The sequence below is a fragment of the Melanerpes formicivorus genome, unplaced genomic scaffold (genome assembly GCF_026170545.1).
Source record: "Melanerpes formicivorus ecotype bairdi unplaced genomic scaffold, bMelFor1.0.p_v2 SCAF_6, whole genome shotgun sequence".
Taxonomy (NCBI): domain Eukaryota; kingdom Metazoa; phylum Chordata; class Aves; order Piciformes; family Picidae; genus Melanerpes; species Melanerpes formicivorus.
The window spans coordinates 13,370,878-13,398,526 of NW_027142358.1; the positions used below are offsets into that span (position 1 = coordinate 13,370,878).

The 27,649-nt window shown below is 39.9% G+C and overlaps 1 protein-coding gene across 2 annotated transcripts in view; it reads left to right on the forward strand.

Annotated features, from left to right (window-relative positions):
• Positions 1-27,649, forward strand: part of ZSWIM8 (zinc finger SWIM-type containing 8) — a 62,482-nt gene that overhangs the window by 5,811 nt on the left and 29,022 nt on the right. For both annotated transcript variants that reach the window (XM_068139829.1, XM_068139830.1), the window contains exons 2-5: positions 17,829-17,982; positions 19,077-19,171; positions 24,763-24,935; positions 26,727-26,834. In XM_068139829.1, coding sequence (XP_067995930.1) covers positions 17,829-17,982; positions 19,077-19,171; positions 24,763-24,935; positions 26,727-26,834 — 530 coding nt within the window. The remainder of the gene's footprint in view (positions 1-17,828; positions 17,983-19,076; positions 19,172-24,762; positions 24,936-26,726; positions 26,835-27,649) is intronic.

Here is a 27,649-nt window from a genome sequence, read left to right on the forward strand (position 1 = left end):
AGTCCAAATATATCTGTTCTAGCATATCCAAGCTCACTAGTAACATGAAAACTCCAAAACAGTAGATGTTGAGCAGAAGTATTGTTTAGCTCCCTAATGAGCTTTAGAAGCAACAGCATTTTTAAAAATATAAATGTCGATGAGAAGATACCACAAATGCTTATGAAATAAACAGAGGTTAGGTGCCCAAACAGTAAAGACAATCTGAAAGTGAAGGCTTGGATACTAGTGGAAAACAGGTTTCTCATCCTAGTAAATTGTGTCTGCTTCTGTACTCCATTCCGTAGTGACTGGTGATGCTGACTTGCTGTATTGCAGAAGCGAGAGGTCAAGTTCAGGATGGAATTTACTGGGTTGTAATACAAGGTGCAAAGGGGACATTGATTCATTAGAGCTGAAGACACCACAGGGAAACTCTAGACACAATCATTTATCAAGACTGGTTGGCATAATTAAATGCACTGCTTCAGAGCTGAGATGCAGATTTCAGAGGCTATCTAGAAGTCTCTGCTAAACAAAAAGGTGTTTTCACAATGCAGTAATACCTATGTCTTTTGGAATGATGACAAGTTGAATTACTCTCACACATTTGTCTCTTCATTTGCATTTTCTGGTGTGTTTCTGAGATAACTGAGTATGTGTACCCTCTCCTCAGAAACTGATACAAGAGAAATCACACAAAGAAACTACCAGGAAAAGATGCTTTAATACTGCTGAGATTTTGATGACTAGTCCAGTTGTAACGCTTGTGATCTGGCCTTTTTCTTTAGATAAGCTTCTGTTTGTCTCACAAGAAGTGTTGCACATTTTTCTGCTGTTTTAATGTCTCATCTTTCTACTGGGAAGTGTCTTGTCTGCTGGGAAATGTCTCATTTTCTCCTGTCTCATCCTTTTACTCGGCTTTCTTCCCAGCTTCCATGGATTTTTCTTTGTGTTTGTTTTATCCTTCCTTTCACCTTGAGGAGATCCCTGTGTTTCAGAATGTCCAGAGATCCCAGATGCTCTATTTGCATTTCAGGCTGGCTGGAGCTACAGAGGTTGTTCTTCTCTGTGGTGTGTTTAACTCTGTGCAAGCAAGGATAAGGCGTGTGAGAATCCAGACTGTGCTCTGCCTTTGTTTCCTTTATCAGTCTCTCTCCTTCACCACCTCCACCCCCAAATTTGTGTTTGTTTGCTTGAGTTTATTTGTATCTGTTGATTTTTTAGCGGTAGGTAACTAGGTCTGTCCTGAGGTAAAAACCAAAATGGAGACAAACCATCTCATGATTTCTTTCAGGCTGCACTTCAGTTTTCAAGTGTGTGGCTATCTGGGGAAATGCAGTTAAACAATGAAATACCAATGTCTTCTGATTGTCTAGTGTTTTACACAGAATAACGCATGCCAAACCAGCCTTTTCATGCTTTCAAATTAGGGGTTTTCATGTTTAAAAGTACTGCTTATTTCACTTACTTGAATGCCAACACTAAAAGTTGTCTCCTTGTTTAATTAATGTATTTGAATTTAGTCTGCTGCTATAATTAGGAAGAGTAGGCAGGGGAGTAGTTTTCTGTGTCTTTTAGCCAGGACAGAGAGCCCTGTGCTTTGAGATGTGCCATGTGCCCTCTGTGTATCTTGAAGTCACCTATCAGTGAAGCAGTGGGGAATGAAACAGAAAAAAATAATAATTCTTGCAACTTCTGGAATGTTGCTGCTAAAGACCAGGAGTAAAAGAGATTGATTATGAAACACGTAGGAGAAGATACTATTCTTGCCCTGATCAAACATCTGGAGGATTTTAAAATTGAGCTTAGTTACTCTTAAGATGCATCTTCTTTCAGAGATTCATACAGTGGTTTGGGCTGGAAGGGACCTTAAATATCATCTAGTTCCAATTCCCTGCCATGGGCCAGTGACATCTTCCATTGGACCAGATTGCTCAACCAACTTGGCCTTAAACACCTCCAAGGACCAGGGTATCCACAGCCTCCCTGGGCAACCTGTTTCAGTATCTCACCACCCTCACTGTAACGAATTTCTTTCTAATATCCAGTCTAAATCCACCCTCCTCAAGCTTCAGTCCATTCTGTCTTGTCCTATCACTACAAGCCCTTGTAAAAAGTCCTTTCTTGGCTTTCTTGTAGGTCCCCTTCAGGTACTGGAAGGCCACTGTAGGGTCTCCCCAGAGCCTCCTTTTCTCCAGGCCAACTCTAATTCAGAACCGGTGTTTTCTCAGTCTGTTTTTTGCTGACGTTCTGCATTGTGGGTTTTGTAACTTTTCACTTGACCATTGGAGACTTCTTTGCATGTTGCTTAGTTCAGAAAGTGATGGGAGTTTTTCTGAAGCCAGTCTTGTTCAGTAGGAGGACATGTCCTCCTAGCTTCATGAATTGCATTAGGCTGTTGTTGGTTCCATGCTCCTCTTGCTCTGCTTTGGTGTTGCCCCTAATCCTAATACAGTGGCATTACCTGTATGCTTGGAGAGCCATCAGTTAAATGTGATTCAATAGATATGTATTCAAGCTTGGGAGTTCCAGCTCAGTCTGAGGAGCACCAACAAAACCATAGCATAACCTATATATGGAAAAGTAGCACCTTTGTACAGTCTATATTTTTTGTGGCTTTAGTGAGGAAAGAAGTGAACTGACCAAACCTTTTCAAATACAAAGTACTTGAAGTAAAAATTATTCTTTATATGAATTGTGGAAGTAGACTCACATGCTGACTTGAGGCCAGGCCCCTTTTCATTCTCTGAAGTAGTATGTACTCCAGTCCACATCTGTTCTGTGGCATTGGTGTAATAACTGTGGTGAGCTTAATTTTTAAGCAAATATATATTCAGTGATTTCAGTTGCTCTGAAAACTTGATAGAGTCTTAGAGATGGTTTAAGTAGTCAAATGGATTATTTTTTTCCCTCATTGGTAGGTTAACTCAATTGCTTTTTTGTAGCTTAGTTTATGAACATTTGTTTGGCTATGATGTCTAGGCTTTTTAAAGTGGGAATTTACCTTACTAGCTACTGATATTAACAAAGGTGTCCTCATATTTTTTTTAAACCCTTGTAGAATAGAAGGAAAAGTATCTAGGCATTAGTGTTAGTCTGGTGAATAGGAGAGAGGTTTTATGCCCTATCAAGTTCTTCATAGTCTGTGGTTGCTGGGTAATACAGTTGGTTCTAGTATGCTGAGGAAGGGTTAACACAGAGCATTAAATGTTAACAGTAGGGAATGTGAAACAAGAAATTAAGATTTATTAAAAAAAAAAAAGAATGGCAAAGATCATAGGGGAGTCTTTTAAACAAGCAAAGAAAACCTTCTCTTCCCCTGGTATGTCTTTGAGGGAACAGGAATGGACAGCAGTGATTTGAAGAGGTTCTCTTACTCTAGTTATAAAACTGGGATCAGAGACCATTGTCTGATGTCCTAGTTAATATACAGTACTTTGTTCCAGAGGAAGAAAGGAATGTACAGCTTCAAAAAATGTTTGTGAACATTCAGAGTAAATGTTTGGCTATTTAGAATATCTATAATTAATCTGGGATTTTGTTTATTTTTTTTATTTTTAAGTAACATTTGCCAAGAGTCAAACCCAATTGATTCTTTAGTTATTAAAGAATAAGAATGTTCATAAGATTTGCTCTTTTTAGACTGACAACTTTTCTTTGTCATCTAAATGTAAGAATGTAAAGCAAGTTATAAGAGTAAATTAAGATACTGATCTAACTAGAAGTTATTTTTGCAACTTTACTTTAATGCACTGTATTAATGGCTTTCCTCCCTCCTTCTGTTTGTGTGTTTCTAAACCCTCCAAATGTAAAATCCAAAGCACATGTGTATCAATTAGTTAAAACTTAAAAAAAGATTCAAGAGCAGTGATCCATAGTATGTAAAACAGTTAAAACACTGGTTCTTACTTGAAAATACCGTATCAGATGTTTCTAAGTTACCTCCTCTGAAGTGAGGCTGTGTGGTCTTGAGAATTAAGAGTTAGGGTTACCAACCAGAAAATTCTGATAATTTGATGCATCATTTCTCCCTGGTTTCTTTGCCTGTAGAATGGCAGTAATGTTTTGGCAAGGCTGTAGATACTTGTGTAGCATTTTTAACAGAAAATGCTAAAAAATATGGTTTTGAGCATATTTCTTGATGGTTCTTTAAACATCATGGATAAGGCCTGTGGAAACTGCTCTTTTGATTAATTCACCTATATTTGCTTCCATTCAGCTGAAAACATACTGTATTTGAAAAGAATGAAATAAAGGAGCTTGGTCAAGTGGTGATCTTCCTATTACCTAAAATCTTTTGGAATTGTGTATTTTGAGAAAAGTGATGCTGTGAAAACTACCTGGTTTTAATGAAGTATCATTGCTATTATGAATCATTTTAAGTGTTTCTGTATTGCAGTAAAAACCCAAGAAGGGGAAATGTCAGTATTTACCAGTATCAGTTACGAGAAGCTTGAACGTGTTTAAGATACTGGGAACTCTGTGTTGATTCTTCTGTTTTTACCCAAATCTCTACTGATGTGTGGTTAGCACTGAAAAACATTGAAAGATAAGACATTCTCCTTCCACAGAAGAGAGAAAACAGAAAAGATTGCAGAGTAGTGTCTTTAAACAAATTGTTAACATCCTCATTCTGCTGCTGTGAGTAGGAGGACCTGAGTGTTATTTCTTGATACCTCAGTGACTTTTGTGGCTGTCTTTATTTTTTTTTTCCTGTGAGGTTTGGTTTGTGGCTGTGAGGCACATAGTAGAGCTTTCAAGCTTCTTCTTTTCATGTGGGATAAGGATTGGCATATAGAAGAAAGGCAGAGGATAAATGGGTAAGATGGAGGGAGGAAGACAAAATCTGTCCTCAAAAGAAATCCCGTCCCTTTGTGGGAGAAAAGCTGGATGCTGGAAAGGAGAATATATTTGAGAGAATGAAAAAAATGGAGGTTATGTGTTCTGCGGTGTCCAGTTTTGTTTCCCCCTTTTGTGCTTTCTATAGGTGATGCAAGGGAAGTGAAAGAGAATGATATCTTGTTAGAGGAGGAACTTTCTCCAACGATAAGATACTAAGAAATGATCAGATGGATGGCTGACTTTGAGTGAGAGGAAATGTAATTGCTTTGGGTTGAGAGCTTGAAGAGGGCTGGGGACTGCTGGCTTTGTACACCTGTGTCCCACTGCTGTGGTTCAGGCTGGTCAGGGACTGCTGTGCTGCACCTTTGAACTGTGGTGGAAGAACACAGAATTGGAGGATGTTGCTGAGTGGGCTTTGTAATCTTTCATAAAGCCATAGACCTGGGCTTAGATTTAGAGAGATATTTTACAAAACCAAAGAATATAAAAAGGGAAGTCAGGTAAGATTTTTTTTTTTCAAAAGCATTTGGATATCTAACTCCTTTCGACTACAGTCTATGAAGCAGATTTTTAAACCTGTAATGGTTTCCTGTTGATGATACCAAGATGTGATATCTTCTTTTAATTCTTGACAGATGATTTTTGTGTGTTTGTTGTTTTTATTTATTTATTTATTTTTATCCTGGAGGTGAGAATGCCTCATTCTTGAGCTGCTCTTTTCAGACAATGACTTTCCCATCAGCCCCAACAAAAGTGGCCTGATCTCATTCTGATATGCTCAGTAATGATTCGGTGTTTGCCAGTGCATTTGTTTGGTGGCCATGTGATACTGTTCTGGGATTTAGGCACAGGAAAAAAGCTGGTTAGAGATTAATGTTGCATGTAACACTAAAGGATGGATACTCATGGTAGAAAGCAGCACATTAAGCAGTAGTGGTTGCATGGTGTTTCGTATGACTTCCTTTCAGCATCTGAAAACATATCACTAGTTCTTGACAGAGGTTTGTCCTTAGCAGTGATGCAGTCTGGCATCATCTACATTCAGAAAAATGCCTGGTCCCTGATGGTCTTGGAAGGTTTTGTTGGTTGGTTGGTGTTTTTTTCCCCCATAGGCTACTGGAAAGAATTTGGAAATCTGTGCTTTTAAAATACCTTGTATGAGGCAGAAATGGGAATAACTGGTAGTACTGAGCCTTGCTTTCTGCAAATAGGAGCTGTTTGATGTCTGTGCTCTGAATGCACAATCCTGGTTATGTGGTTTCTGCATGGTGTGAGAGAGCGAGGAGTAACAGTGAAGGGGAAATTACTTGCCTGAAGCTGATCTGCTTCATCAGCTGTAGGGTAATTCTGAATGCAAGCTGCCCAATTTGTCATGAAACCTTGGCCAGCACTGGCATGAATACAGTGTTTTGTAGCACTGTCTGTCTTGCTTTACAAAAATCTGCTGTTCATTTTAGGATTTCTAATAGCTGTTGGTCGCTTACCCAGGCTGCTTGTTTTTATGAAATGAATTCTTTTTTTTTTTTAAGGGAGGGAAATGCAGGGGTGTTTGGATTAAGAATTCTCCTGTCTGCATTTCCAGAGCAGGTTGTCAAATTGTGAATGGGGCAATGCCTGCTTAATGCTGGAATTAGTTTGGGATCTCAGTCATGTTAGAGTAGGTGAGAGCTGAGGAAAGAATTTACCAGGATTTTGCTCTTGAGATGAAGACCTTATGAAGAGACAAATAGATCTCATCTGGCATAAGGCATGGACATAACATCAAATACTACAGTTTCTTCAGCACAGCCTTGTGCAGGAGATTTTCACAGTTACTGCATAGAAGAAGCAACAGAGTTAATGTAAAATAACCTTGCTGGTCTGGATTTGCCTTGTGTTTGGAGAGGTTCTGACATTGGCTCAGAGCAGATGTTTTATGTAGGTGAGTTGTAAAAGTTTACCAAAATTTAGTGTGAACCATGAGGCACAACTTAGGAGACTATGATCTTAGGAATTTAAGTTTAGTGATGGAAGAATGTGCTGGTCTTTCTGTCCTGGAGTCAGGAAACCAAATAGTGGATTTTGGTTTCTTCTTTGTTTCCTTCCCCTCCCCCACAAGAGTTTTTCTGTTACCAAATATAACTTGCAGCTTTCCACTTCTGTCTTGTTCTGAAGACTTAGTTCAACCATTTGTTTTCTAGAGATCTGTTTTATTATGTAGGAGTTATGATGCTTTAAATACATAAGGAAGTCAAGTTTGTAAGGAAAGAAGGGAAATCTGGTTTTCAGCCAGCTGACTTTTGGAGTGTTGAAAATGTTTTCAGATGTGCAGCTTTTCTTTGGTCTACTAATTGCAAGGGGATCTTTGAGGCTTGATTGCACAGCAGGTTGTCTGCTTGGCAAGTAAAATTTACTTGGGTGTATTGAAACTCTTTAGTCATGTTTACCAGTGGTGAAAAGAGGAATAACATAACAGGAGTGGTTATTTTTCTTATTAACATCTTGTGCTGCTCTGAAGAGAATTCCTTCAGATGTTTTGCCTTCAGAAGTGTTCTTGCTGACACAGGAAACCATAGATGAAGTTGGGAGGGGTAGAAGCAAGCAGCTGCTTTAAGAGGTACTGAGTTTACCTCCATCTTCATGTACATTGTAGCCTCTTGCCTTGAGGAGATGTTCTTACTCCTTTAAAAAGTCTTGTAGGAGAAAGAATTGGCCTTGTTCTTCTAGCACAGGTCTGCTCAGCAGTACTAAGCTCCCCAGTAATGCCAGTACTACATTATTTGGTTTAATTATAATTTCTCCCTATTGATTAAGTTGTGGCTGGAGTTAACAGTATCACGAAGGGCTGTTGTTGCATTAGGACTCTAACAGAGTGGGATGAAAGAATGTTTATGGCTCATTTTGTGGAGATTGCCAAACAGAATTGTATTTGGATCATCTGACAAGGTGATCTGAGTAGCTGGTCTGGCAGTCAGAGGGCATCGAACTTACTTCCCATGTTTCTCACATTCTCATCTGTGTGGTACAGGGCTGGGAGGTCTGATTTCAGGAGAGAGGTCTCATTTGGAGAGAGTGTGGGAAGAAAAAGGATTCATTTCCCCACAAGCCTCTAGAAATTGAGGGAAAGTAAATGCTCCATAAATTAATGTGCACAATGTAGGCTAATGTAAGAACCCCTGCTGTTCATCTGTGTGCATGTGCTTGTTTCAACATTGATTTAGCTTTAAGAGAAGGGGCACTGGAAACTAGAACATCTCAAATCTTTTCTGAAGTTAGATCATGACCACTTTCTAGGCCTGGAGAAAGTTTTTGCTAACAGGTGAGCAATGATAAGAGTTAAGTCAGCCTTTTTTTTTAATGCTCTGTATGCACATAGAGAGTGAGTGTAGAAAACTATTCTGAAATGGATTCATAAGAAACTTTTACGTTTAAAGTTTTGGTGGATGGTGTGGTGGTGTGTTTGTGTGTGTGTGGGTTTTTTTGTTTTAGTTTTTTGTTTGTGTGTGTGTGTTTGGTTTTTTTTGTTGTTGTTTTAATTCAGATGACCAGAAGGGAACTGTAATTCTTAGCAGGTTTATAATTACTGGCACTTGAAAAAAAATCACCTGCTCATCCACTATAAATCTACAGTGTGGTTTAGTATTCTAGTCTGGCAGGCCTGGATGGATATCAGAAGAGTGTCATTTGTTTGATATTTTGATGTATTTTAAGGAGTGTGTTATTGAAGAAATTATCTCTTGCCTCCTAAAATGTCTTCATCTTGAAGCCAGAAGTCATGGTCTCAGGATGTGTTTATGCAGTCTTCCAAATAAAATATTTTCCTCATTTTAGAGGGAAATGTAAACACAGCAACAAAAAGGTAGTTTGAGCTATTAAATATTTTGACTTGCCTGAATTTGCTGCTGTGATGTAATTTGACCCTGTGCTATGGCTTTTGCTGTAGGTGTTGGAGACTTTGGGGGTGAATGTCACATCCTCTTGTGATAAAACAAACCTTTTCGCATTGCATTAAAAAAAAAAAGGCTACTCTTAAAATGTCATCCTGCTGGCTGCAAAGGAATTGATTTGGTAGTATTTGCTGCAGTCTTGTCAATTAAGTGTGAGGTTCCCCATTCAGGATTGCAATTTGCTCATCTGGGATTTGTATTTTTAAGGATTTTTGGCTATGAATCTCATCAGTCTTATCCAATAAATGCTAATGAAAAAGTTCTGTTGCTTATTCATATTCTCAACTGTTGGATTTTACTCATGAGAGTGAAAGAGGCATTTGGAGATGGTCCCTGGATCTCTCCTTGGCGACAGCCTCCAGAACTGCAAGCTTTATAATCCAGTTTGTGGATAAATCCAAAGGAAAAGGGACCCGCCAAAGTTAAAGTCTCCTTAACATGGCTCCCACGAGTCGAATCTCGTGGAGCAGCGTTGTCTTAGCAGCACAAGAGAAGCCGCACTGCTGGCACGTTTCCAGGGAACAGCTGCAGTTTATAGCAGGCAGGGTTGCTCCTGCATGGAGCAGGAATCAGGACCCCAGGGTAGGCCGGTCCGGGGACAAGCCAGGTCTGCCTGCTACAGGCTGAACTCTCCAGTTTTGCCGCGAATGTAGTGAGTCCAAGCCCAACGTGAGTTCCAGAACTGCTTTCTGGTCACTCTGTTTAAGACTTCTCTAGACAATGTGTCCAGTGCCAATATATACTGGGCATGAAGAAGCTAGCCAGTCGCAATTCCAGATCCCAGTGTGGGTGAATACACGTGGGAATACACATGAGGGACTTCAGCTCCTGGCGGGAAGATTGGCGCCTTTTTTACCTTTCCGTGTGCAAGCCACCGGGAGAGGGGAAAGGAATTCGCGCCTTTGTCTTGCCCCATTCAAACCTCCACAGATGGAGGTGAGGAAAGGGAGGTTTGGAGCACCCTACATCATTCTGCAGCGGTGAAATTGTGCTAAGAATAGTTATGGGATGCATATAGAGATGTATAATTCTAGCTGAGGAAATAAGAGGTATAAGGAAATCTTGTAAACACAGATCCCATTAGGGGTTTAATACTGTTAGTAAGCTTATGGAGGCAATAGCAGTGGAGGAAGAACAAAACAGAAAAGAAGCAGACCTGCTCCTAATTTAAATAATAAACACCTGCTGTATTTAGTTGGTAACTTTCCTTCTGTGCTATTCACAGGCATTAGGAAGGGTAATGTGCAAATTTAGCATGTAAATTACAGGGTCAGAAAAAATATAACCAAGTAACCCTGATAGTGTGTGGTTGGTTTGGGGTTTTTTTGGTTGCTTGTTTTATCCTGTGAGCAAATCAGTTTACCAGTGATTCAAACTGAACCTCGATTTGCTCTCTGGAGTATTTTGCTAATTGTTTGATCACTTAGTTCTCTCTGGGTTTTCAGTTATTTAGGAAAAAAAAAAGGCTGTGTATCTGTTTGTGTGTGAGTATATATAGATGTTCATTCTCGAGTAGTGAGAATATCATCCTGCCATAGAACCCTAGTGGAGAAAGCCCTTTTTTTAGAATATTTCCTGTGGCTAACTGTGCCTGAAATACCTGATGAGTGTATTACAGTGCCCTGTCCTTGCTTTTCTAGATCAGTTTAGCAGCACTTGCTAGCCTGTTATGAGTATGTGGACATGGTAAAAACACAAAAATCCTGAGAGAAAACAAAACTGAAGGAGTGCTCAGGACAGAGTACTCCCTTGCATCATCTTTTCTGAGCAAGCTTGATTAATAATCAGTCAGCAGCATTGTATGTAGCATCCATTCTCCATCACTTGATCCCTGTTCTTGCCTTATCTAACCTTCTTGGTTTGTCACAGCATGTGAAAAAATTGCGGAGGTGAACTCCAGCAGAGGCTACCGTTCTCTGTTGTTGCAGCTGGCTTTGTGAATGCTGAGGTTGTTTGCAGGGAATTGGTTTGGAGTGGGTAAATCTGAAAAACAAACAGCTGAAACTTTCTTCTGACTTGGTACAGCAGGTGTTCCAGTGTAAAGGAATTGCTTGGGTTTTTTTTAGGATTGACATTGCTTGAGTAGAGGGACCAGGAACTCGTAGTTTCGCATCTGTTTCCTTCATCTGTAAAAAAAATAAAATATAAACTACTTTTTAGCATTCCTTGTTTTTTTCACAGAGAACATTGTGGGTTTTTTTTCTGTTCATATAAGATGGCATGGAATGATCAATCTGAAGCAGAGGAATGCTTGCTAATTTAAGACAGCTGGGAATCGGTATTTGAATATTGCACTGAATCTTCAGCTTTTCAGATGCTTCATTCTCCATGTAGTCAAGCTGGACCAGAACTGGTTGCACGGGGCAGCTTCTTTTGTCAATTCAGCTGTCCCAAGACTACTGAAGGATATTCCTAGTACATTGCAGATGTGCTATATTCTTTAATACTGCATGAAGTTTGGGTAATTGTATGGGACCGATCACAGAATCACAGAAAACAGCGGGTTGGAAGAGACCTCAAAGGTCATGCAGTCAAACCTTCAACCCAGCACTGAAGGGTCAATACTAAACCACGTCCCTAAGTGCCAGGTCCACATGCTGTTTAAACACCTCCAGGGATGGTGACTCATCACTGCCCTGGGCAGACCATTCCGATGTTTGATAACCCTCTCTGTGAAGAGGTGTATTTCCTAGCATCCAGCCTGATATTAGCTACCTGTCTTGTAAGTCTGTGCTTGAAAGCTACTAACCAGCAAGCAGACAGAAATGTATCCTTACTGCTTATACAGGTTACAAGTGTATTAATGAATTCCTGAAGATATTCCCTTTCTGATTTAGGTATGAGATGATTAAATATAATACTTGCTTTTCTTGCCCATCTTTGAGAGTTTTCATCACCTTTTGGTTTAAAGGGGTATCAGAGAGAGAATACATTACTGATTTAAGTCAAGGGGCATTTTTCTGGTAGTCAAAGCAAGCAGAAATTCTTAGTTCGTTCTATAGTATCTTTGTACATGGCAACTCCTGTGAAAGCCATGTAATACTTACCATTTTAAAAATGAGATTTGTAAAACAGGTTTAATAACACCCCCATGTACCTCCTTCATTGGTCAAGATTGCATTCTGTTTATTCTTGTTAGTTTTACTGGTCATCAGAAGTGCTTGTCTTAATTTTATTCATATCCTTTTTCTATGTATAGTTGTCCATCTTTGTTCCACTCTGTTACATTTTGGACTGCTGCCAGTAGGAAAGGTGAGGGGGAAATGTGAGATGGGGACTGGAGAGAGCTGTAAAATCAAAGCTGTAGACTCATCTCTAAAAAGATAATGCAGGCTAGTGTACCATTTTTCTTGAGATATACATAGCAAAAGCAATGTATCCTGCCTTTGTACTGTTTCTTAGCTCTTGCTGTGAGATTTGCATTTTTTTCACTTGTACGTACAGTTTATTTTTAGATATGCATGTGATGTAAAAGTAACCTGATGGAAATAATGTAATCAGGTAAGAAATACATTAAGTGCTTGGCCCAGTTGTTTTTTTATTTCAGTTCCATTTAATAACTGTTTGGTATTCTCCTGGTCCCTATTTTGCTGATTAATCAAGCAGTTCCTTTTGTATTTGTCTATCATGGAAACTGAATTATTGTACTGAAGGAATAATAGCTCAGTCTGAACATGATCTGTTTTTATGAACAATTGTTTACTGTGACTTATTGCAGCCTAACCTGTGTTAGGAAAGGTTAGGTAATGTAGCTATGCATGCACCTGTGTCAGGAAGCTCTGCTAGCACAGATGTTGTTTCCACTGGTGTTTCTGTGTGCTTTTGTGCATAACTTGTGTTGGCTGTTTTGGGGTTAGGGAGTTTTTTGATTGTTGTTCCTGCAGGAATTCTTATATTAATGTTAAAGTTTTAATTGTTACAAAAGGTCTATAAAAGTCAAACCTGTAATTCATGTAAAGCAGGATCTAAAATGGTAGGATAGTCCTCATCAATGTTGTCTATTCTACATAGCAGAAGTAGATGAGATGTGATTTGTTCAGAATGGTTTAAATATGCTTGATCAGGTATAGAGTAGCCTGGCAAAATCCTTTCCTGACCTGGGTTTTGCAAGTCGTTTAACATATGAGAATTGTTTGAAATTGCTTATGCTTTGCTTGTAGCTTTTATCTTCCAAGACTTGAAATGTTTCCTTTGTTCTGCTTGGGTCATCATGTCTGCTTCCCAAGAGGAAGCAGTGATTCTTGCTGTTTTTTCTCCGCAATTTAAAAGGATCTCCTCCCTTGGGTTGACTTATCTTGCAGATTTGTCCGTTCTGTAGTAGCTTTGATTTCACTACTGGGTTTTTTGTGTGTTGTTGTTTGTTTGGGTTTTTTTATATCAAATTTGCAATCTTTCTTGATGCCCTTATCTTTGCTTTCTGAACAGCTTTGTTGTTTTCTCCTCTTCTGTTAGCAGACATTTTATCTCTGGCACAAAACACATGGATTGTAGAACCTGAGAGTACCTGTTTTATTGATAATATTTTTTGATACAAGCATCCACCAACCCCGGATTTGCATATCTAGAGACAACTTTTCTGGTGCATCTGTCTTTGGGACTCAAAGGAGACTATTTGAAATCTAATTGAAGCACCTTACTCAGACCATGCATTTACAGGAGGCCTAATGGGGAAAGAAGCTGTGGTGTTCTGTTTCACATTCTAGAGAAGGGTCTCACCTTGGCTACATGGGGGAATACCTGCTTGAAACTTAAGGCTGCTGAACTTAATTTTGTATTTACCTTGTGTGCCAAGGTAGCTACTGCAAACTCACCCACCCTTAAAGTAACATTAAAAAAATATTTTCTACTTTTCAGTTATTTTTCGCTATTTCTTTTCCATGTCTATTTTCCCTTGTAGAAAATTCAGCATTTTAGAAGAATGCATGGTTTTATAGACGAGATTATCACTTTATAGATTCCCAAACAGGTTTTACTGCTTTCGTCTTACTTTAAAAGTGTCTCAGCTGTATGCTGTGAATGCCTAAATGTGGATTGTGGTATGGCACATCATTGGCCACCTGTCTTCTGCTAATGACCACTAACACAGTACAGCTGATAAATTGGTTAACGAGTTCAGTGCAAAGTCAGCCTGTTACCTTAGTTCACTGGGTAAAACTCTTGAAATCAAGCTGGCTGACTTGCACTGGACTTCCACTGGAGCAAATGGGGAGGTCTCGTGTCGTCCTCCCACTTAGAAGAAATGTTTTCTCAGGAGAGGTAATTTCCATAACACTTGTCATAGTAGTTTTCTTCAGCTAGTTTAGTTTAGCTTGAAAGAGAGCAGCCATGCTATGTAATGCAGAGATTGGAATGATTGTACAACTGCTTCTAGTACTAGTACCACTGAGATCTAGTAACTGATTGTATGTGTGTCCTAATGCATTGCAACAGTAAAGTCATGTATTTTTAAGAGTGAGGTGTACTGATAGAATAATAATAATGTACCTTCATTGCCTTTTTTTTTGGTCAGCTCTGCCTCTAGCATTTCTAATCTAACCTTCACACCTGGTACCAAATCCTTGTATAGAAGAATGCCATCCAGGCTCCAGGCTTGCAGCTCTTAGGAAAACGTGAAGGTGTTTCACCCAGTACTGAACAGGGGTTTTTTGAGTCTTGTACCTTGCAGAGGTTGTTTAGATGTTATCTCTTTTTCTGGTATTGTCTAATAAAAACTTGGGTCAAGTGCCTCTATACTAAAAGTGAGTGAAGATCAGGTTCATGACCATCTGAAGAACCTGAAAGTGTTCAAGTCCATGGGGTGTGATGAGATACACCCATGGGTGCTGAGGGAACTGGCGGATGAGGTTGCTAGGCCACTCTCCATCATATTCCAAAAGTCATGGCAGTCCAGGGAAGTCCCCATTGACTGGAAAAGGGGAAACATAACTCCCATTTTCAAGAAGGGAAAGAAGGGTGACCCAGGAAACTACAGGTCAGTCAGTCTTACTTCTATGCCTGGTAAGATCATGGAGTAGATCCTGGAGGCACTGCTGAGGCAGAAGAATAACAGAGGTGATTGGACAAAACCAGCATGGCTCCATCAAGGGCAAATGCTGCCTGACAAACCTGGTGGCTTTCTATAAGAAGGTCACAACATTAATAGATGAAGGCCAAGCAACTGACCTCATTTACCTGGACCTGACCAAAGCCTTTGGCACTGTCCTGCACCACATCCTGGTCTCCAAGCTGGTGCAGAATAGGTTTGATGGATGGACCGTTCAGTGGATAAAGAACTAGCTTGATGGACACATCCAAAGGGTGGCTGTCAATGGGTCCATGTCCAGGTGGAGGCTAGTAACAAGCTGATCCCTGAGGGACTCCTCAGGGATCAGTATTGGGATCAGTCTTGTTCAACATCTTTGTCGGTGACATGGACAGTGGCATTGAGTGCACCCTCAGCAAGTTTGCTGATGACACCAAGCTGTGTGGTGCAGCAGACATGTTGGAGGGAAGGGAGGCCATCCAGAGGGACCTTGACAGACTGGAGCGGTGAGCCCATGACAACTTCATGAGGTTCAACAAGACCAAATGCAAGGTCCTGCATCTGGGTTGGGGCAATCCCAGGCACTGGTATTGGCTGGGCAGTGACTGGCTTGAGAGCAGCCCAGAAGAAAAGGACAGTTGCTGGTGGATGAGAAGCTCAACATGAGCCAGCATTGTGCACTTGCAGTCCAGAAAGCCAATCACATCCTGGGCTGCATCAAGGCAAGCATAGCCAGCAGGTTGAGGGAGGTGATTCTCCCCCTCTACTCTGCTCTGGTGAGACCCCACCTGGAGTACTGTGTCCAGTTCTGTAGCCCCTATTACTGGAAGGATCTGGAGGAGCTGGAACATGTCCAGAGGAGGGCCACAAGGATGATTACAGAGCTGGAGCACCTCTCCTATGAGGACAGACTGAGGGAGCTGGGGCTATTCAGTCTGGAGAAGAGAAGGCTCCAAGGAGATCTAATTGTGGCCTTCTAGTATCTTAAGAGTGCCTACAAGAAAGCTGGTGAGGGACATTTTAGGCTGTCAGGTTGTGATAGGACTAGGGGGAATGGATAAAAACGAGAAATGGGTAGATTCAGGTTGGATGTTAGGAAGAGGTTCCTAAACTATGAGGGTGGTGAGACACTGGAACAGGTTGCCCAGGAAGGTGGTGGAAGCCTCATCCCTGGAGGTTTTTAAGGCCAGGCTGGATGTGGCTCTGGGCAACCTGATCTAGTGTGAGGGGTCCCTGCCCATGGCAGGGGGATTGGAATTAGATGATCCTTGAGGTCCCTTCCAACCCTAACAATTCTATGATTCTGAGTACAATTAAAACTGCAAGAAATAACTCTCTTTTCATTGCTCAGAGTAATTTCAAGAATGTAAGTGCTGCAGTTAGAACTTTCTATGGTATGCACTACTACTGTAGTAGCATCAATGGTATCTAAGATGACTATGTTGCATTTGTTAAAAACAGGATATATATATCCTATATATATGCTATTATTATATGCTATTGACTATTTAAAAATAGTAAGGTTGTCTTGTTGTTGTTGGCTGTGTTATTTTTTTTCTAGTGACTTGATGAAAATTTTACCCCTGTTCTGGTTGCCAAAAGTGGAAATGAGATGGATTTTTTTTTTCCCCAAAAAAATCTCATTTATCTCCTAGCTCTAGAGGGAGGAGCACTCTACTTTTCCATTGTTATTCATCTTACAGTCTGCTGCACTCACATTTTTGTATGAGATGATAGCACTGTTAAATAGAGGCTCTGTCTAGATCATGAAGTGAAAGTCACTGGTGATGGAGAAACAATCCTTTGTGAAAAAGAAACGGTGCCTAATGAAACTAATTTCAGTGCAATCAAACAGTCATAAATGCAGGTGTTTGAAAACTGTGTTTTCTGTCCATATTTATATAATCCTTCCATTTGAGAGGTCTGCTCAGTACTGGGGGAGATGATGGCTGCTTTGCTGTACTTACAAAGCCCCCTCCTTTCCTCTCTGTTTTGCAGCTGTTTGGATTGGAGGGCCTCTCTAGGCAGAGGGTGAGAAAGCACTTAGTGACATCAGGGCTTAAGTTTTCCTTTGATATGTTGCCTGGAGGCTGGTGGGGAGGGAAAACTGAGGGGCAGATTGGTTTACATTCTGGCTTCCAGTGGTGTTTTAGAAGCTGGTTAGGGAGGTGAAGAGACATAACATTGAATATCTGAAACTGAATTAATTAGGCTCTTGGCAACAGGATTTGGATGAGGGATTCAGAGCTGCTGTGATGATGTATCAGGAAGTGATCTAAGTAAAGCAGTGAGGTGGTTGCAGATAAGAAGTCTGGCATTTTGTATAGAGTGCAATCTAGCTCAGAGTGAAGCAGAAACATAAGACTCCCATAGCCTGATGATAGGGAATTTTCAGCTGCACTTAAAAACATACAGAGTAGAGTTAGTTTGGTAGAAAGATGGTGGTTAAATGTGTTTATATAATGGTCTTGTTGGCATCAGCTAAGATCTTCATGGGCTTGGTATAGTCAGCACTGTACAATTGTGAATTCCCAGTTGCTTCTGTAAGAAAGTTGAAATACAAAGACATACACCATGGGTAAGAGAAATCAAACAAGTGCTAACTGAAATTGAAATCTTGTCAATAGCCAAATACTGGATGATACCAAAGAAGTCTATGCTAAGGTTCCTGGATAACCTCTCAGTTGCTATCTTGTGCGTATACACTGTAGTAACGCTCCTCTGCTGTAATCACCAGGCATTCACAGCATGCTGCTGCCATATTCTGACAGAAATGTGTGGAAAATATTTGGTTGTCTTAAATGTTACTATAAATGGCTTCAGTTTTGTCAGGAGACAATACCTGCTAGGCTAATGTAGCTCTCCTGATGAAGAACTGGGGTTTTGGGAATGTGTACCCATGCCCTAGGGGACTGAAAATTTACTGTCAGAATTGGTCCTTGAACTTTGTGAGATGAGAGGAAGTGGAAGAGCTCCCTACTCCGGTGGTCCTCTTTAGTCTCTCATGAAATTTATTCTCTAAATGGCTGATTGCATTTTCTATCTTGTCTTGCTAGATGGGCTGGTGATCCCATTGGTGGAACTGTCTGCAAAACAGGTTGCATTTCACATTCCATTCGAGGTGGTGGAGAAAGTTTATCCTCCAGTGCCGGAGCAACTGCAGCTTCGAATCGCCTTCTGGAGTTTCCCAGAAAATGAGGAAGATATCAGGTAATGAATACTATTTCTGTTCCATTGATGCTTAAGGAGAGTTCTGTTTGCTAAGGGAGGATGATTGTCCATTTAATGACCTGTATATTTGCTGCTTCTGCTGTTCTTGTGTTTTCTGTGTGGATGGATTACTATGAGGTATGCTATGATACAGGGTTTTATTTCAGAGTAAGCTGCTGTGCCTAAGTCCTAGGAAGAGTACATACACTCTTTAATTTGCCTGGCAGTAAATAGTTTGTAGAGTTTTATGCTTATGTTAGTCTTACACAGTATTCTTTCCAGTTTTAATCTGTTGCTTGAGTCAGAGCTTTAACTGGGCTTAGTATGCTGCACAAGCCTTTTGTTGGTGTAAGTAGGAGAATCAGAATTTGCTGAGTGGATCCAGTCAGAGAGAGAAATGTATTTCTTATGTTTCCACATAAATTGTGTGAGTACATAGCTTAAAACTTTGTGCTTTTTGATCTTTTAACAAAGTATTTTTGCTGAGGCTTTTATACTATAGGAGGCCTACCCATGGAACTGTGCATTCATAATTTTGTGCGAACTAGCGATATTGCACTCTTCTAGAAAGAATCATCCTGGAAGTTCTTAGATGCAGTCATGTAACATTCTGTTATCAGATGGAGGAGGTAATGTCAGAAGGGCTGATGTAATTTGTGAGATCCCCTGGGGGGAGAATAGAGCAAGCCAGCTGGTTGTACATGTTCATTATTCTGATGAGCATGGATGTGAAAAAAAAACCTCATATGAGCATGCAGATCTAGAAACACAAGGAGTTTTTATTATGGCATATTAACATTGGACCTTAAATTGATATTATACTATCTATAAAAGCTTCATGTTAGACTATGAACGAATGTATTTCCTTAGGTTGAAATTCCTAGAAATGCCCGTGGCTATACGTAAGCTTAGGAAAAGACTGATGTTTTGTATGATGGAATTGTAGTGGAGAAATGGCAGAGAAGAGCTAGACTTCATCACAAACTTGAAGATAGTAAGGGTTTTTCAAAAGCCGTGTCAATAAAGAATGAAAGAGCATAATACTGTTTCTTGAAGACAGACTGATCTTGATGTGTTATGTGTCTCTCCTGCAGATTGTACTCCTGTTTGGCGAATGGCAGTGCAGATGAGTTCCAGCGAGGGGAGCAGCTTTTCCGGGTGAGGGCTGTCAAAGACCCTCTCCAGATAGGTAAGAGCATTGCACCTCCACATCTCTAGATAATTCATATTCCTGAAACCACAGAACCTTATCTGCAGTGGGACAACAGTGGTATGGCTGTGTCTCAAGATGAGCTTTTCAGGCATCCTAGATTAAACTCCCTGCCAGATGAATTCCTTGTAGTCTTGATCTATTAATACTGTTTATTTCATCCTCAATCAGTTTAGCTGTGAAACTTAGTGAAGTATTCTGGAAATTAGATATCCTTAATCTGTCTCAGCATTTTGAAAAACACCTGTGTTGAATGCCTTTATCTGCATAATGCTTAAATTCCTCATTGGTAAAGAGACCTTGATTTTCTAGTGGTCTGATCAAATGGATGCCTTGTCTAAAGTGCATCTATGGCAGAGAGGAAGTTTGCAAGGTTTAATTCCTCTTGTAGCAAAAGAATTGTGTTAATAGTTACTTGTAGTATTTTAGCAGAAGGAAGCAGAAGTTTGGGAAGAACTAAAAGAGTAGGAGATAAGCATTGAGAAACACAAATTGCAAGAAACTAGTGAACTCTTACAAGAATATAGGGTGAAGCATCTGAAAAGACTTTTTTTCTAGGCTGTTGTCTGCTGTAAAAACAATAGCAGGAATTCTGGGGAATTGTGTATGTGTGAGGAATGTATCTCATAAATAAAGGCATACCGAGTTGTCAGTGAGACCAGATAGCCATTCTGGAACATTTAATAAAATTGAGCTAAATAGGATTAAACTGACTTTGAGTACATTTGTAATCTCCTGATGTCAGCAGTGAAATGCTGAGAGAAGGTCTCTAAGGCATTTACTGAACTTCAGGAAGGCAAATGTTTAAGCAAGACAAAATGAGTTGAAATACAGTTGGCTGAAATTCAGTGATTCCTGGGGCTTTCATGATGGAAAAGAACAGAATATTTAATAGACAGTGTCAAGACTGGGGTCAAAACTTCTTTCAGCAATAAAAAGGCACAGAGGTGAAAAGCAGTGTAAATGAACAAAGGCTAGGAATATTAATGCAAAACCTGTGCTTGGGCAAAGAGGTAGAGGAGTAGGGGAAAAGAGGTGGTGGTGAATAATAAAGGGGAGGAGCTTGTCAAGTGTATAGAGCAACTGGGATTCTTGGCAAAGGGTTATGTGTATGGAAGGGAAGGAAGTAACTTTGTTTAGTGATGTTGTTGCCTCCTTAGTAGAGAAACTTTGAGGTGTGTTTGATTTCCCCTTCCTTCCCCCCCCCCCCCATGAGTTACAGCACAGAAGCTGTGCAGTATAGGTGGGGGTGACTGTAACATCAGTGGTCTTCTCCAAGCATACACCTTAAATAATGTGCAGTTTTGGGTTTTGTATACTGATAAATGGGAAAAGAGATGCAGGAAATTAAGCTGCCCTTGGAGAGTGTTTAATTTGGAGGGATACTAGGCAGTGCATTATGATACTGTGATCAACAGGACAAATCTTGAAATGTCCTTTTTGGTCTTTTGATCACATTTTCCTTTGCAGTATAAGATTTTGGTTTTTTTTTTTCTTAATCCTCTTGACAACATGCAAGTCCATATTAATTTCTGGACAACAGCACCTCTTTACAGTATTCCAAAAATGTACTTTTTTACAGTGTTCAGCTGTATATAGATAAAGAAATGGCTTTTGGAGACATTCTATGGCACATTCTTTTAGTAGTGCTCACCTACCTGTCTCCTTGCACTGGAGACTTTATTGGTGTTCTCAAGTAGGTATGTTGTGGTTGCTGCTTTCAAGGACTTGTTTTCTATCATAGTCTTAATTTCTATTTAAAAAATGAAGAAGGCAGCAGCAGGTTCAGTCTGGATTGTAACTTTTCATCTCCTTGACTAGTGTCACTAAGTCTTCACTTTTTAGAGATTCTCCTGGTTTAAAACAAACATCAACAATTGCCTTGCTTTACTTCCTGTCTAAAAGTCTTTTTGCTCAGTTCTCTTTTCCCATTTCAGTTACTCCTGGGAAAGCCAGAGAAAGTTCTTAAATTCTATGCAAAGGTGTGTTTGCTTTCATTATTATAGGGGCATCAGAAGTACTAAATAGCAATGAAGAAAGCTTCGTGCCTGTACGGCAAGAAGCGTTCTTAGGAGGATGTTGATAACTCATAGGTCACTCAATAAGCACCTGGAATTAAAAGAGTTGAGTAGCTTGGAGTGTGTCAAAATTGTGCATTTCTACCTGAAATCATGAGGACTAATGGGACCTCAGAAAAACGAATAAACAGACCTGGAATTTCCTAATAAATTAATTTAATGATAAATTACTAAATGCCAAAGACATTGACATTACTGTCCTAAAATTCTGAAAGCTGTATTTTAATGATTGGGAAGCATATATTTCTTTTGTATACTCTTTCTGAGACATTGTTTCAGGTGTAGAGCAGTGCGAAGGACAGATTATGGACTGCAAAAGAAGCTATTTCTGTTTTGTAGTACCTTTTATGTTTGATCAAAATACATATCTTGAATATCAGAGAGGGCAGTGATAAAACCTGCTTCATGGTGTGGTAGGTCACTCTTGGTGCTCTCTGTGCCATGTACCTGACACATCCTGAAAAACACTGATGCTGGGTGTTTGACATATTTGTTTTGTGCATAAGCAGTAAAACTGGTGCTCCTAAGAAGTCTAAGATGTGTGTTCTGTGTAGAAAGCCTGAGTGCTTTCACAGGAGCACTAAGCTTGCTCAGTGCCCACAGTGCATTTAAGAAACATGGTAGCTCGGTGGTGGGAGTCCTGGCAGAACAATTGCTTTGGCTTGCTGCTTGCTCTCAAGGTCTCCTGGGAATGGAGTTTGCCAAGAACAGGGTATAGATCTTATTTTTTTTTTCTGGTGGGCTTTACACAGTTGCAGAAGGGATGCTTCTGGTACATATATATGTGGTTTTGAATGTATGCATTTTATGCATGGAGTGCATAAACTGTTACCACATAGTGGAACAGGAAGTGGGGGGGAGGGAAGAACATTCTTGGGGACTCCATGAGGTGGCCAGGTCTCTGGGGTGTATGATAGATGTGATTCTTCTTTTCATATTTAAGGAGCTGTGGTTTGCAGAAAACGATAGTTAAACCAGTTCAACAGGGACAGTGGGATGAGCATTTCTTTAAACAGTAGTGTTAGGCTAAAGCATTCCACAGTGGTCCTCCTCATAGTCACATTTTCAGTCCCTGCATGCTTGTACAGCACAGTCAACTGAACTGAATTGTGGTGTTTTTCCTGGTAAAAGTAACGATTAATCCAGAATTTTTTCCTGGTATGGCTTCCTATGCTGTCCCACAAACAGTTGTTCAGTACAGTAAGGCTGATGGTGCAAAAGAATTGGGCAGAGCTGCCTGCATTAGCAGTGTCAATAGCTGACATGATCATCAAGCTAGTTTGAGTTGAAGCTTGTGGTACATTGTGCTGAACCCCTTAAATTTTCTTAGTCTCTTTTTTAACTGTTTTCCCCTCTTTGCATTTGATCAGTTAACTGTCTTCAGGGTAAGAGCTTGCTGGGATTGCATAGCTGTGACCCCTTCTTCTCTAACACCTTTTGAATACTTCTTTTTCTCAGCGAAATAGAATTGCTGAACTTCAATGTCTGAAATGCTTAATTTGCTTTTGTGAAAATTAGGGCATTTTGGCATTAGTCTGAGATGCTTCTAGTGTAACAGAAGGACTAGCTGAACTGTTTGGGTTGTATTATCCCATAAATTAGAACTGTAGCTGGTAATAAGCACAGCAGTAATTTTGTGTGAATGCCTTCTTTTGTTTTGATTCCGTTCCAATTGCTAAAATGGCTGAAGAATTTGGATGATATTGTGTGTACTAATCAAAATAATCACCCACATCAGGAAGTGGATTTGAATTCTGGTGAATGTAAGAAATAGAAAGGTTAGGTAACGTAAGAGCAAGTTTGTGTTGGCATGGAGGTTACATTTTGAGTAAAAATAGGGCACATTGTTTTAAGTGGGATTTACTATGTTACGTGCACTCCTGAATACCATCATAGATTCATTGGTTGGGTTGGAAGGGACCTTAAAGATCATCTAGTTCCAACCCCCGAGATCATTATTACATTATCACTGTATCATAACAAAAACTTGATAGTATTGATTTATAATGCACTTCCATGTGCTGCTGATGGAGAAACTATTTCAGTCATCTATCCCAAGCCATGTGTTTTCACTTAAGGTAGATTGTTGAACTGAATTTTCCCTATGGCTCTGATACCCTAGGTCCTGTGATTCATTAAAACAGAATTTGAGACTAGCGGAAAGGTTGTGAGGCTGATACTCATTGCTGTGTGATTTAATGCTGAGTGATTTAATGGTGGTAGGGACCTTCAGGACAAGTAGAAGATTCATGTTCCTTATGACCCTTTCCTGCTCTTAGTGTGCTTGCCTCTGGATAACCCATTACCCGTAGAAGAAGCTGCATCATGAGTTTATGTAAAGCCAAGCCTCATTAACATTCTTTGTCATCCTACCTGAGATGAGATTCATAATTTGTTTGTTTAAATACAGATCAATGGGGCTGGATTTGCTGAAGTGTTACTGCCGAAATTTCCCTTTTCCGTTGATTTTAGTCTAAGCAAGAGTGAATTTTTGTATCCCGAGTACATGATATATAAAAATGAGGTATTTGCAGAATTGCGAGGGGTGCTCAGTTTATGAGAAATGGGTAGCTTCTGAAGCCTCAAAGTAAATCTAAGTGTTCAAGTGTAAGTGCTGCTGTTTTTAGTTCACTGTAAGATTGTGAAAGCTGTCTGACTTTAAAATAATTTGGAAGAAGTTGCCTAGCCTGTTGCCAAAGTTAATTAACATAGAAATCATACCTAAAACATGTGTAGTCTAGCTTTGACCTTGTGATCAAATCCAGCCAGGGGCTGCAGACTGACCTAACTGGTAATGTGGTAAATGGGGGGTCATCAGGATCTGCTTGCTCAGCACTGTCCTGATGCTGAGCTGTGTAGGAGCTTGTGTGGGCCTCTGCCACATCAGCAGTGAGATGCAAAAGCCAAGAACTGAGTGGTGGAGAAGCTGCTCTCCACACCTTAGGAGGATGCTGATGGCTGTAAGAGATCTCCACCCATGTTGTTTGCTGTGGTGGATGCTTTGTTTTGCTTGCTTCTTCAAAGCCCTCAAGTTTCATATAGTGGACAATAAGAAATAGATACTTAGGGATGTTGCTGCTGGGACACTGCCCCTGGAGGTGTTCAAGAGGGGATTGGACATGGCCCTTGAAGCCGTGGTTTAGTTAGTCAGGAGGTGTTGGGTGACAGGTTGGACTTGATGATCTCTGAGGTCTTTTCCAACCTTATTGATTCTATTCTGTTCTACACTTTTCAGTGATGGCTTTATCCAGTTATGCATTTCTTTGTTAAATATTACTCTAACTATATAAACGAATAATATGAATATTTTGTAAAGCTGGTCTTTTTCAAGCCCATAACGTGTTATGCTTCTCTGCTAATATTACACTGTAGATGACTGGGAAGAAAGAAGTGCTGGAAATTCTAGGTCTATGTTTCACTATTTAAATGGCACAGACTGGATCTGTCTCCTAAGCACCAGAAGAGTCACTTTGGACTTTTCAATTTTCACAGGTTTCCATCTGAGTGCCACTGTGGTACCCCCACAGATGGTGCCACCCAAAGGTGCATACAACGTGGCGGTGATGTTTGACCGATGCAGAATCACATCGTGCAGCTGTACCTGTGGAGCTAGGGCCAAGTGGTGTGCTCACGTCGTGGCGCTCTGCCTCTTCCGCATACACAATGTAGGCCTTTAAGTACTCTTCTGCTCTCCCCTAGGCATCTCCTCCCAGCCTCTCCTCATTATGGTTCTATGCAACACACTCCTTCTTGAGGGAAATTGTTCTTGGCACTCTTTTGCTTACAGATTGTGCAAATGTTCGCTCACAGTTGCAGTCTGCAGAGTGAATTGTCTGAGACAATGTTCTTTGATAATATGCAAATTAAGAGTAGATAGAGTCCTTTTAGGCCCCTTCCTGCTTCTCATTTAAATGCTAGAATTACTCATTCTTCAGTTCTATAAGGAGTAAAAGGTCACCAGTAGTTAGTCTTTTATTAGAAGCCTTTGTAAATAAGGGATTTGAAAGCACTTTCTTTAGTTTGGTTTTTTTTTCTGATCAGAGTGCAGAAAGAAAGTAATTTTGATCACTGCTGCCCTTTATGTTCACCAGTTCATTTTAACATGCTGAGGCAGGTAAGTACCATGTTGTCTTGTAAGATTTCGGTCAAGTTTGTTTTCATCTGACTGATTGTATTTTGTGTGGCTTTCTGTAGAGTGAAAACTAGTTGTTTCAACAAACTCCAGGTGAACATGGGTAGAATAAACATGAAATACGCAGTTTGAGGATTTAGTCTTGCATGCAGATTAGTTTCCTCAGTCTTCGGGAAGCTGAGAAACACACCTCTTCAGGAAAGAAAGCTTGGGTGATTGAAAGGAACTGAAGATTTTCTGCTGTCACAGGACATTCCATATCTAACATGCTCAACTCCAGATTTTTAAATTAGGGCTAATAACTTGCTGAAGCTTATTAATGTTTCACAGTGGACGGTTATAATAGACTTAAACTGATAGTCTTGTGAAGTCACCAGAATATCAGTATACTTTCTGTACTTGGCACTGGAGAGTTGGAAAAACAGTGTATTCTGCTTTGAATTATTAGTACCATTTTTAAATGGTGGGTATGGAGAGTGAGGATAGGGGAAAAATTTTCATTTCTGTTATTTATACTCCTAAAGCTAGGATACAGTGTAAGATTAAAGATAATTGTTTTTCCTCCAATCCTTTATTCTACCTATAAACAAAATTGGTGAAAGGGTTTCCATATCTGTATATACTGATTACTGACCCTAGGAAGTTACAAGCTGAGATATATCGCCCTATGTAGACAAATCAATATCAGTAGCATCTTTAATATCAAACTGTTCTTGCCTGTTTCCAGGTTAATTTATAGGCAGGTGACATCTGGACATTCTTTTGTTGTGTAGAGTGAAAAAGGTTAAGAAACTACTTTAGGTGTGGTGGGTTTTTTGTGTGTGATGGTTCAGTTTTTTTCCCATTTTATATTTTGTGTAAGTGGTTTTGTTTTTTTTTCCCTGTTGTTTTTACAGCCTATAAGTTATTGAAAGCTGTGGAAAGAGACTGATACTAATACTGAAGAGAAAACCAATAATGAGATAAAAGAGGTGGTTTTGATTCTGTGAAACAGCTTCCCACAGAGCTGGTTCGTTTGTCAGAAGCTTTAAGATACTTGTGAAATTTCTGCCAGTATCTGTGCACTTGTTAGCAACAACAGATCTTAAGCACAGCTTAAGATAAATTCTTAAAAGCAGTTTTTATAAAGCCTAGACAACTTACTTGCATCTCATCTGCAATACACTGCATAATTACAGAAAAAATCCCAACCCACCTGCCCATGAAGATGAAGCATGACATGTATCAGCATAATTACTGTTCATAACACTTACCTATTCAGTGGAGACAGCTTCATGAAGTCTGACCTGTTAATGGCATATTCTATCTCCTTTTCTTTCCTCAGGCATCTGCAGTATGCTTACGAGCACCTGTTTCTGAGTCCTTGTCTCGCCTACAAAGAGACCAATTGCAAAAATTCGCTCAGTACCTAATCAGTGAACTTCCACAGCAGGTAAATGGGGACACTTACTAGGACTGGCTTTTTGTGAAATTTAGTTGTCTTTATTCTGAGTCAATTTACATAATGCCTTTTGTTGCAGGATGACCAGTTACGCCATTTAGTTGTGAGTTGTTGGGAAGCCTTTCAGTTCTTGCCCTTTCACATTTGACCATCCATTATTTGACAATTGTCTATTGCCAAATAAAAGATTTGGAGTGTCTTAAAAGGAGAAAGAAGAGTGGCTATGCATATTAGCATGAATATACACTCAGCATAAAATCAATGCACGGTGGTGAAAACTTTATGCCAACACAAATAAGAATTTGTTTTTTTTGTCTGTGTTGGGTTAGTTAAGTGGAGAAGACTACCTAGGGGATGTGTTGTACGTGCTTTAGATGGGCATTTTCCAATGCACCCATTTGGTGACCTTTTGGGTTCCCCTAGTGTAACTTCTTGGTGTTATTTATTAGTCAAATTTTCTCCCTTATTCCTTAAGTATCTATGCTGTTCAAAGTCAGGTCACTTACAAAGCTTGCACAAAATACACAGGAGCACCTAAATGATTGTAAAATATTTGCTTAAAAAAATAGAAGAGCTTAGCAACTTTTTTTTTGCTGGTTCAACCAAAGGAGCTTGAGGGAAAAAATTATCTGCATGGCTATCTGTCACATTTCGGTAGTGTGTGCGTAATGTCTTAAGTAGGAGTTAGATTACTGTCAGCATGTGCCTAAAATTCATGTTATCATGCTGTGCTTGGGACACTGAGATATTCTATTGCTAACATGTCCTCTAAATTTCCTACAGAACTACTAATCCTCTTATGAAAG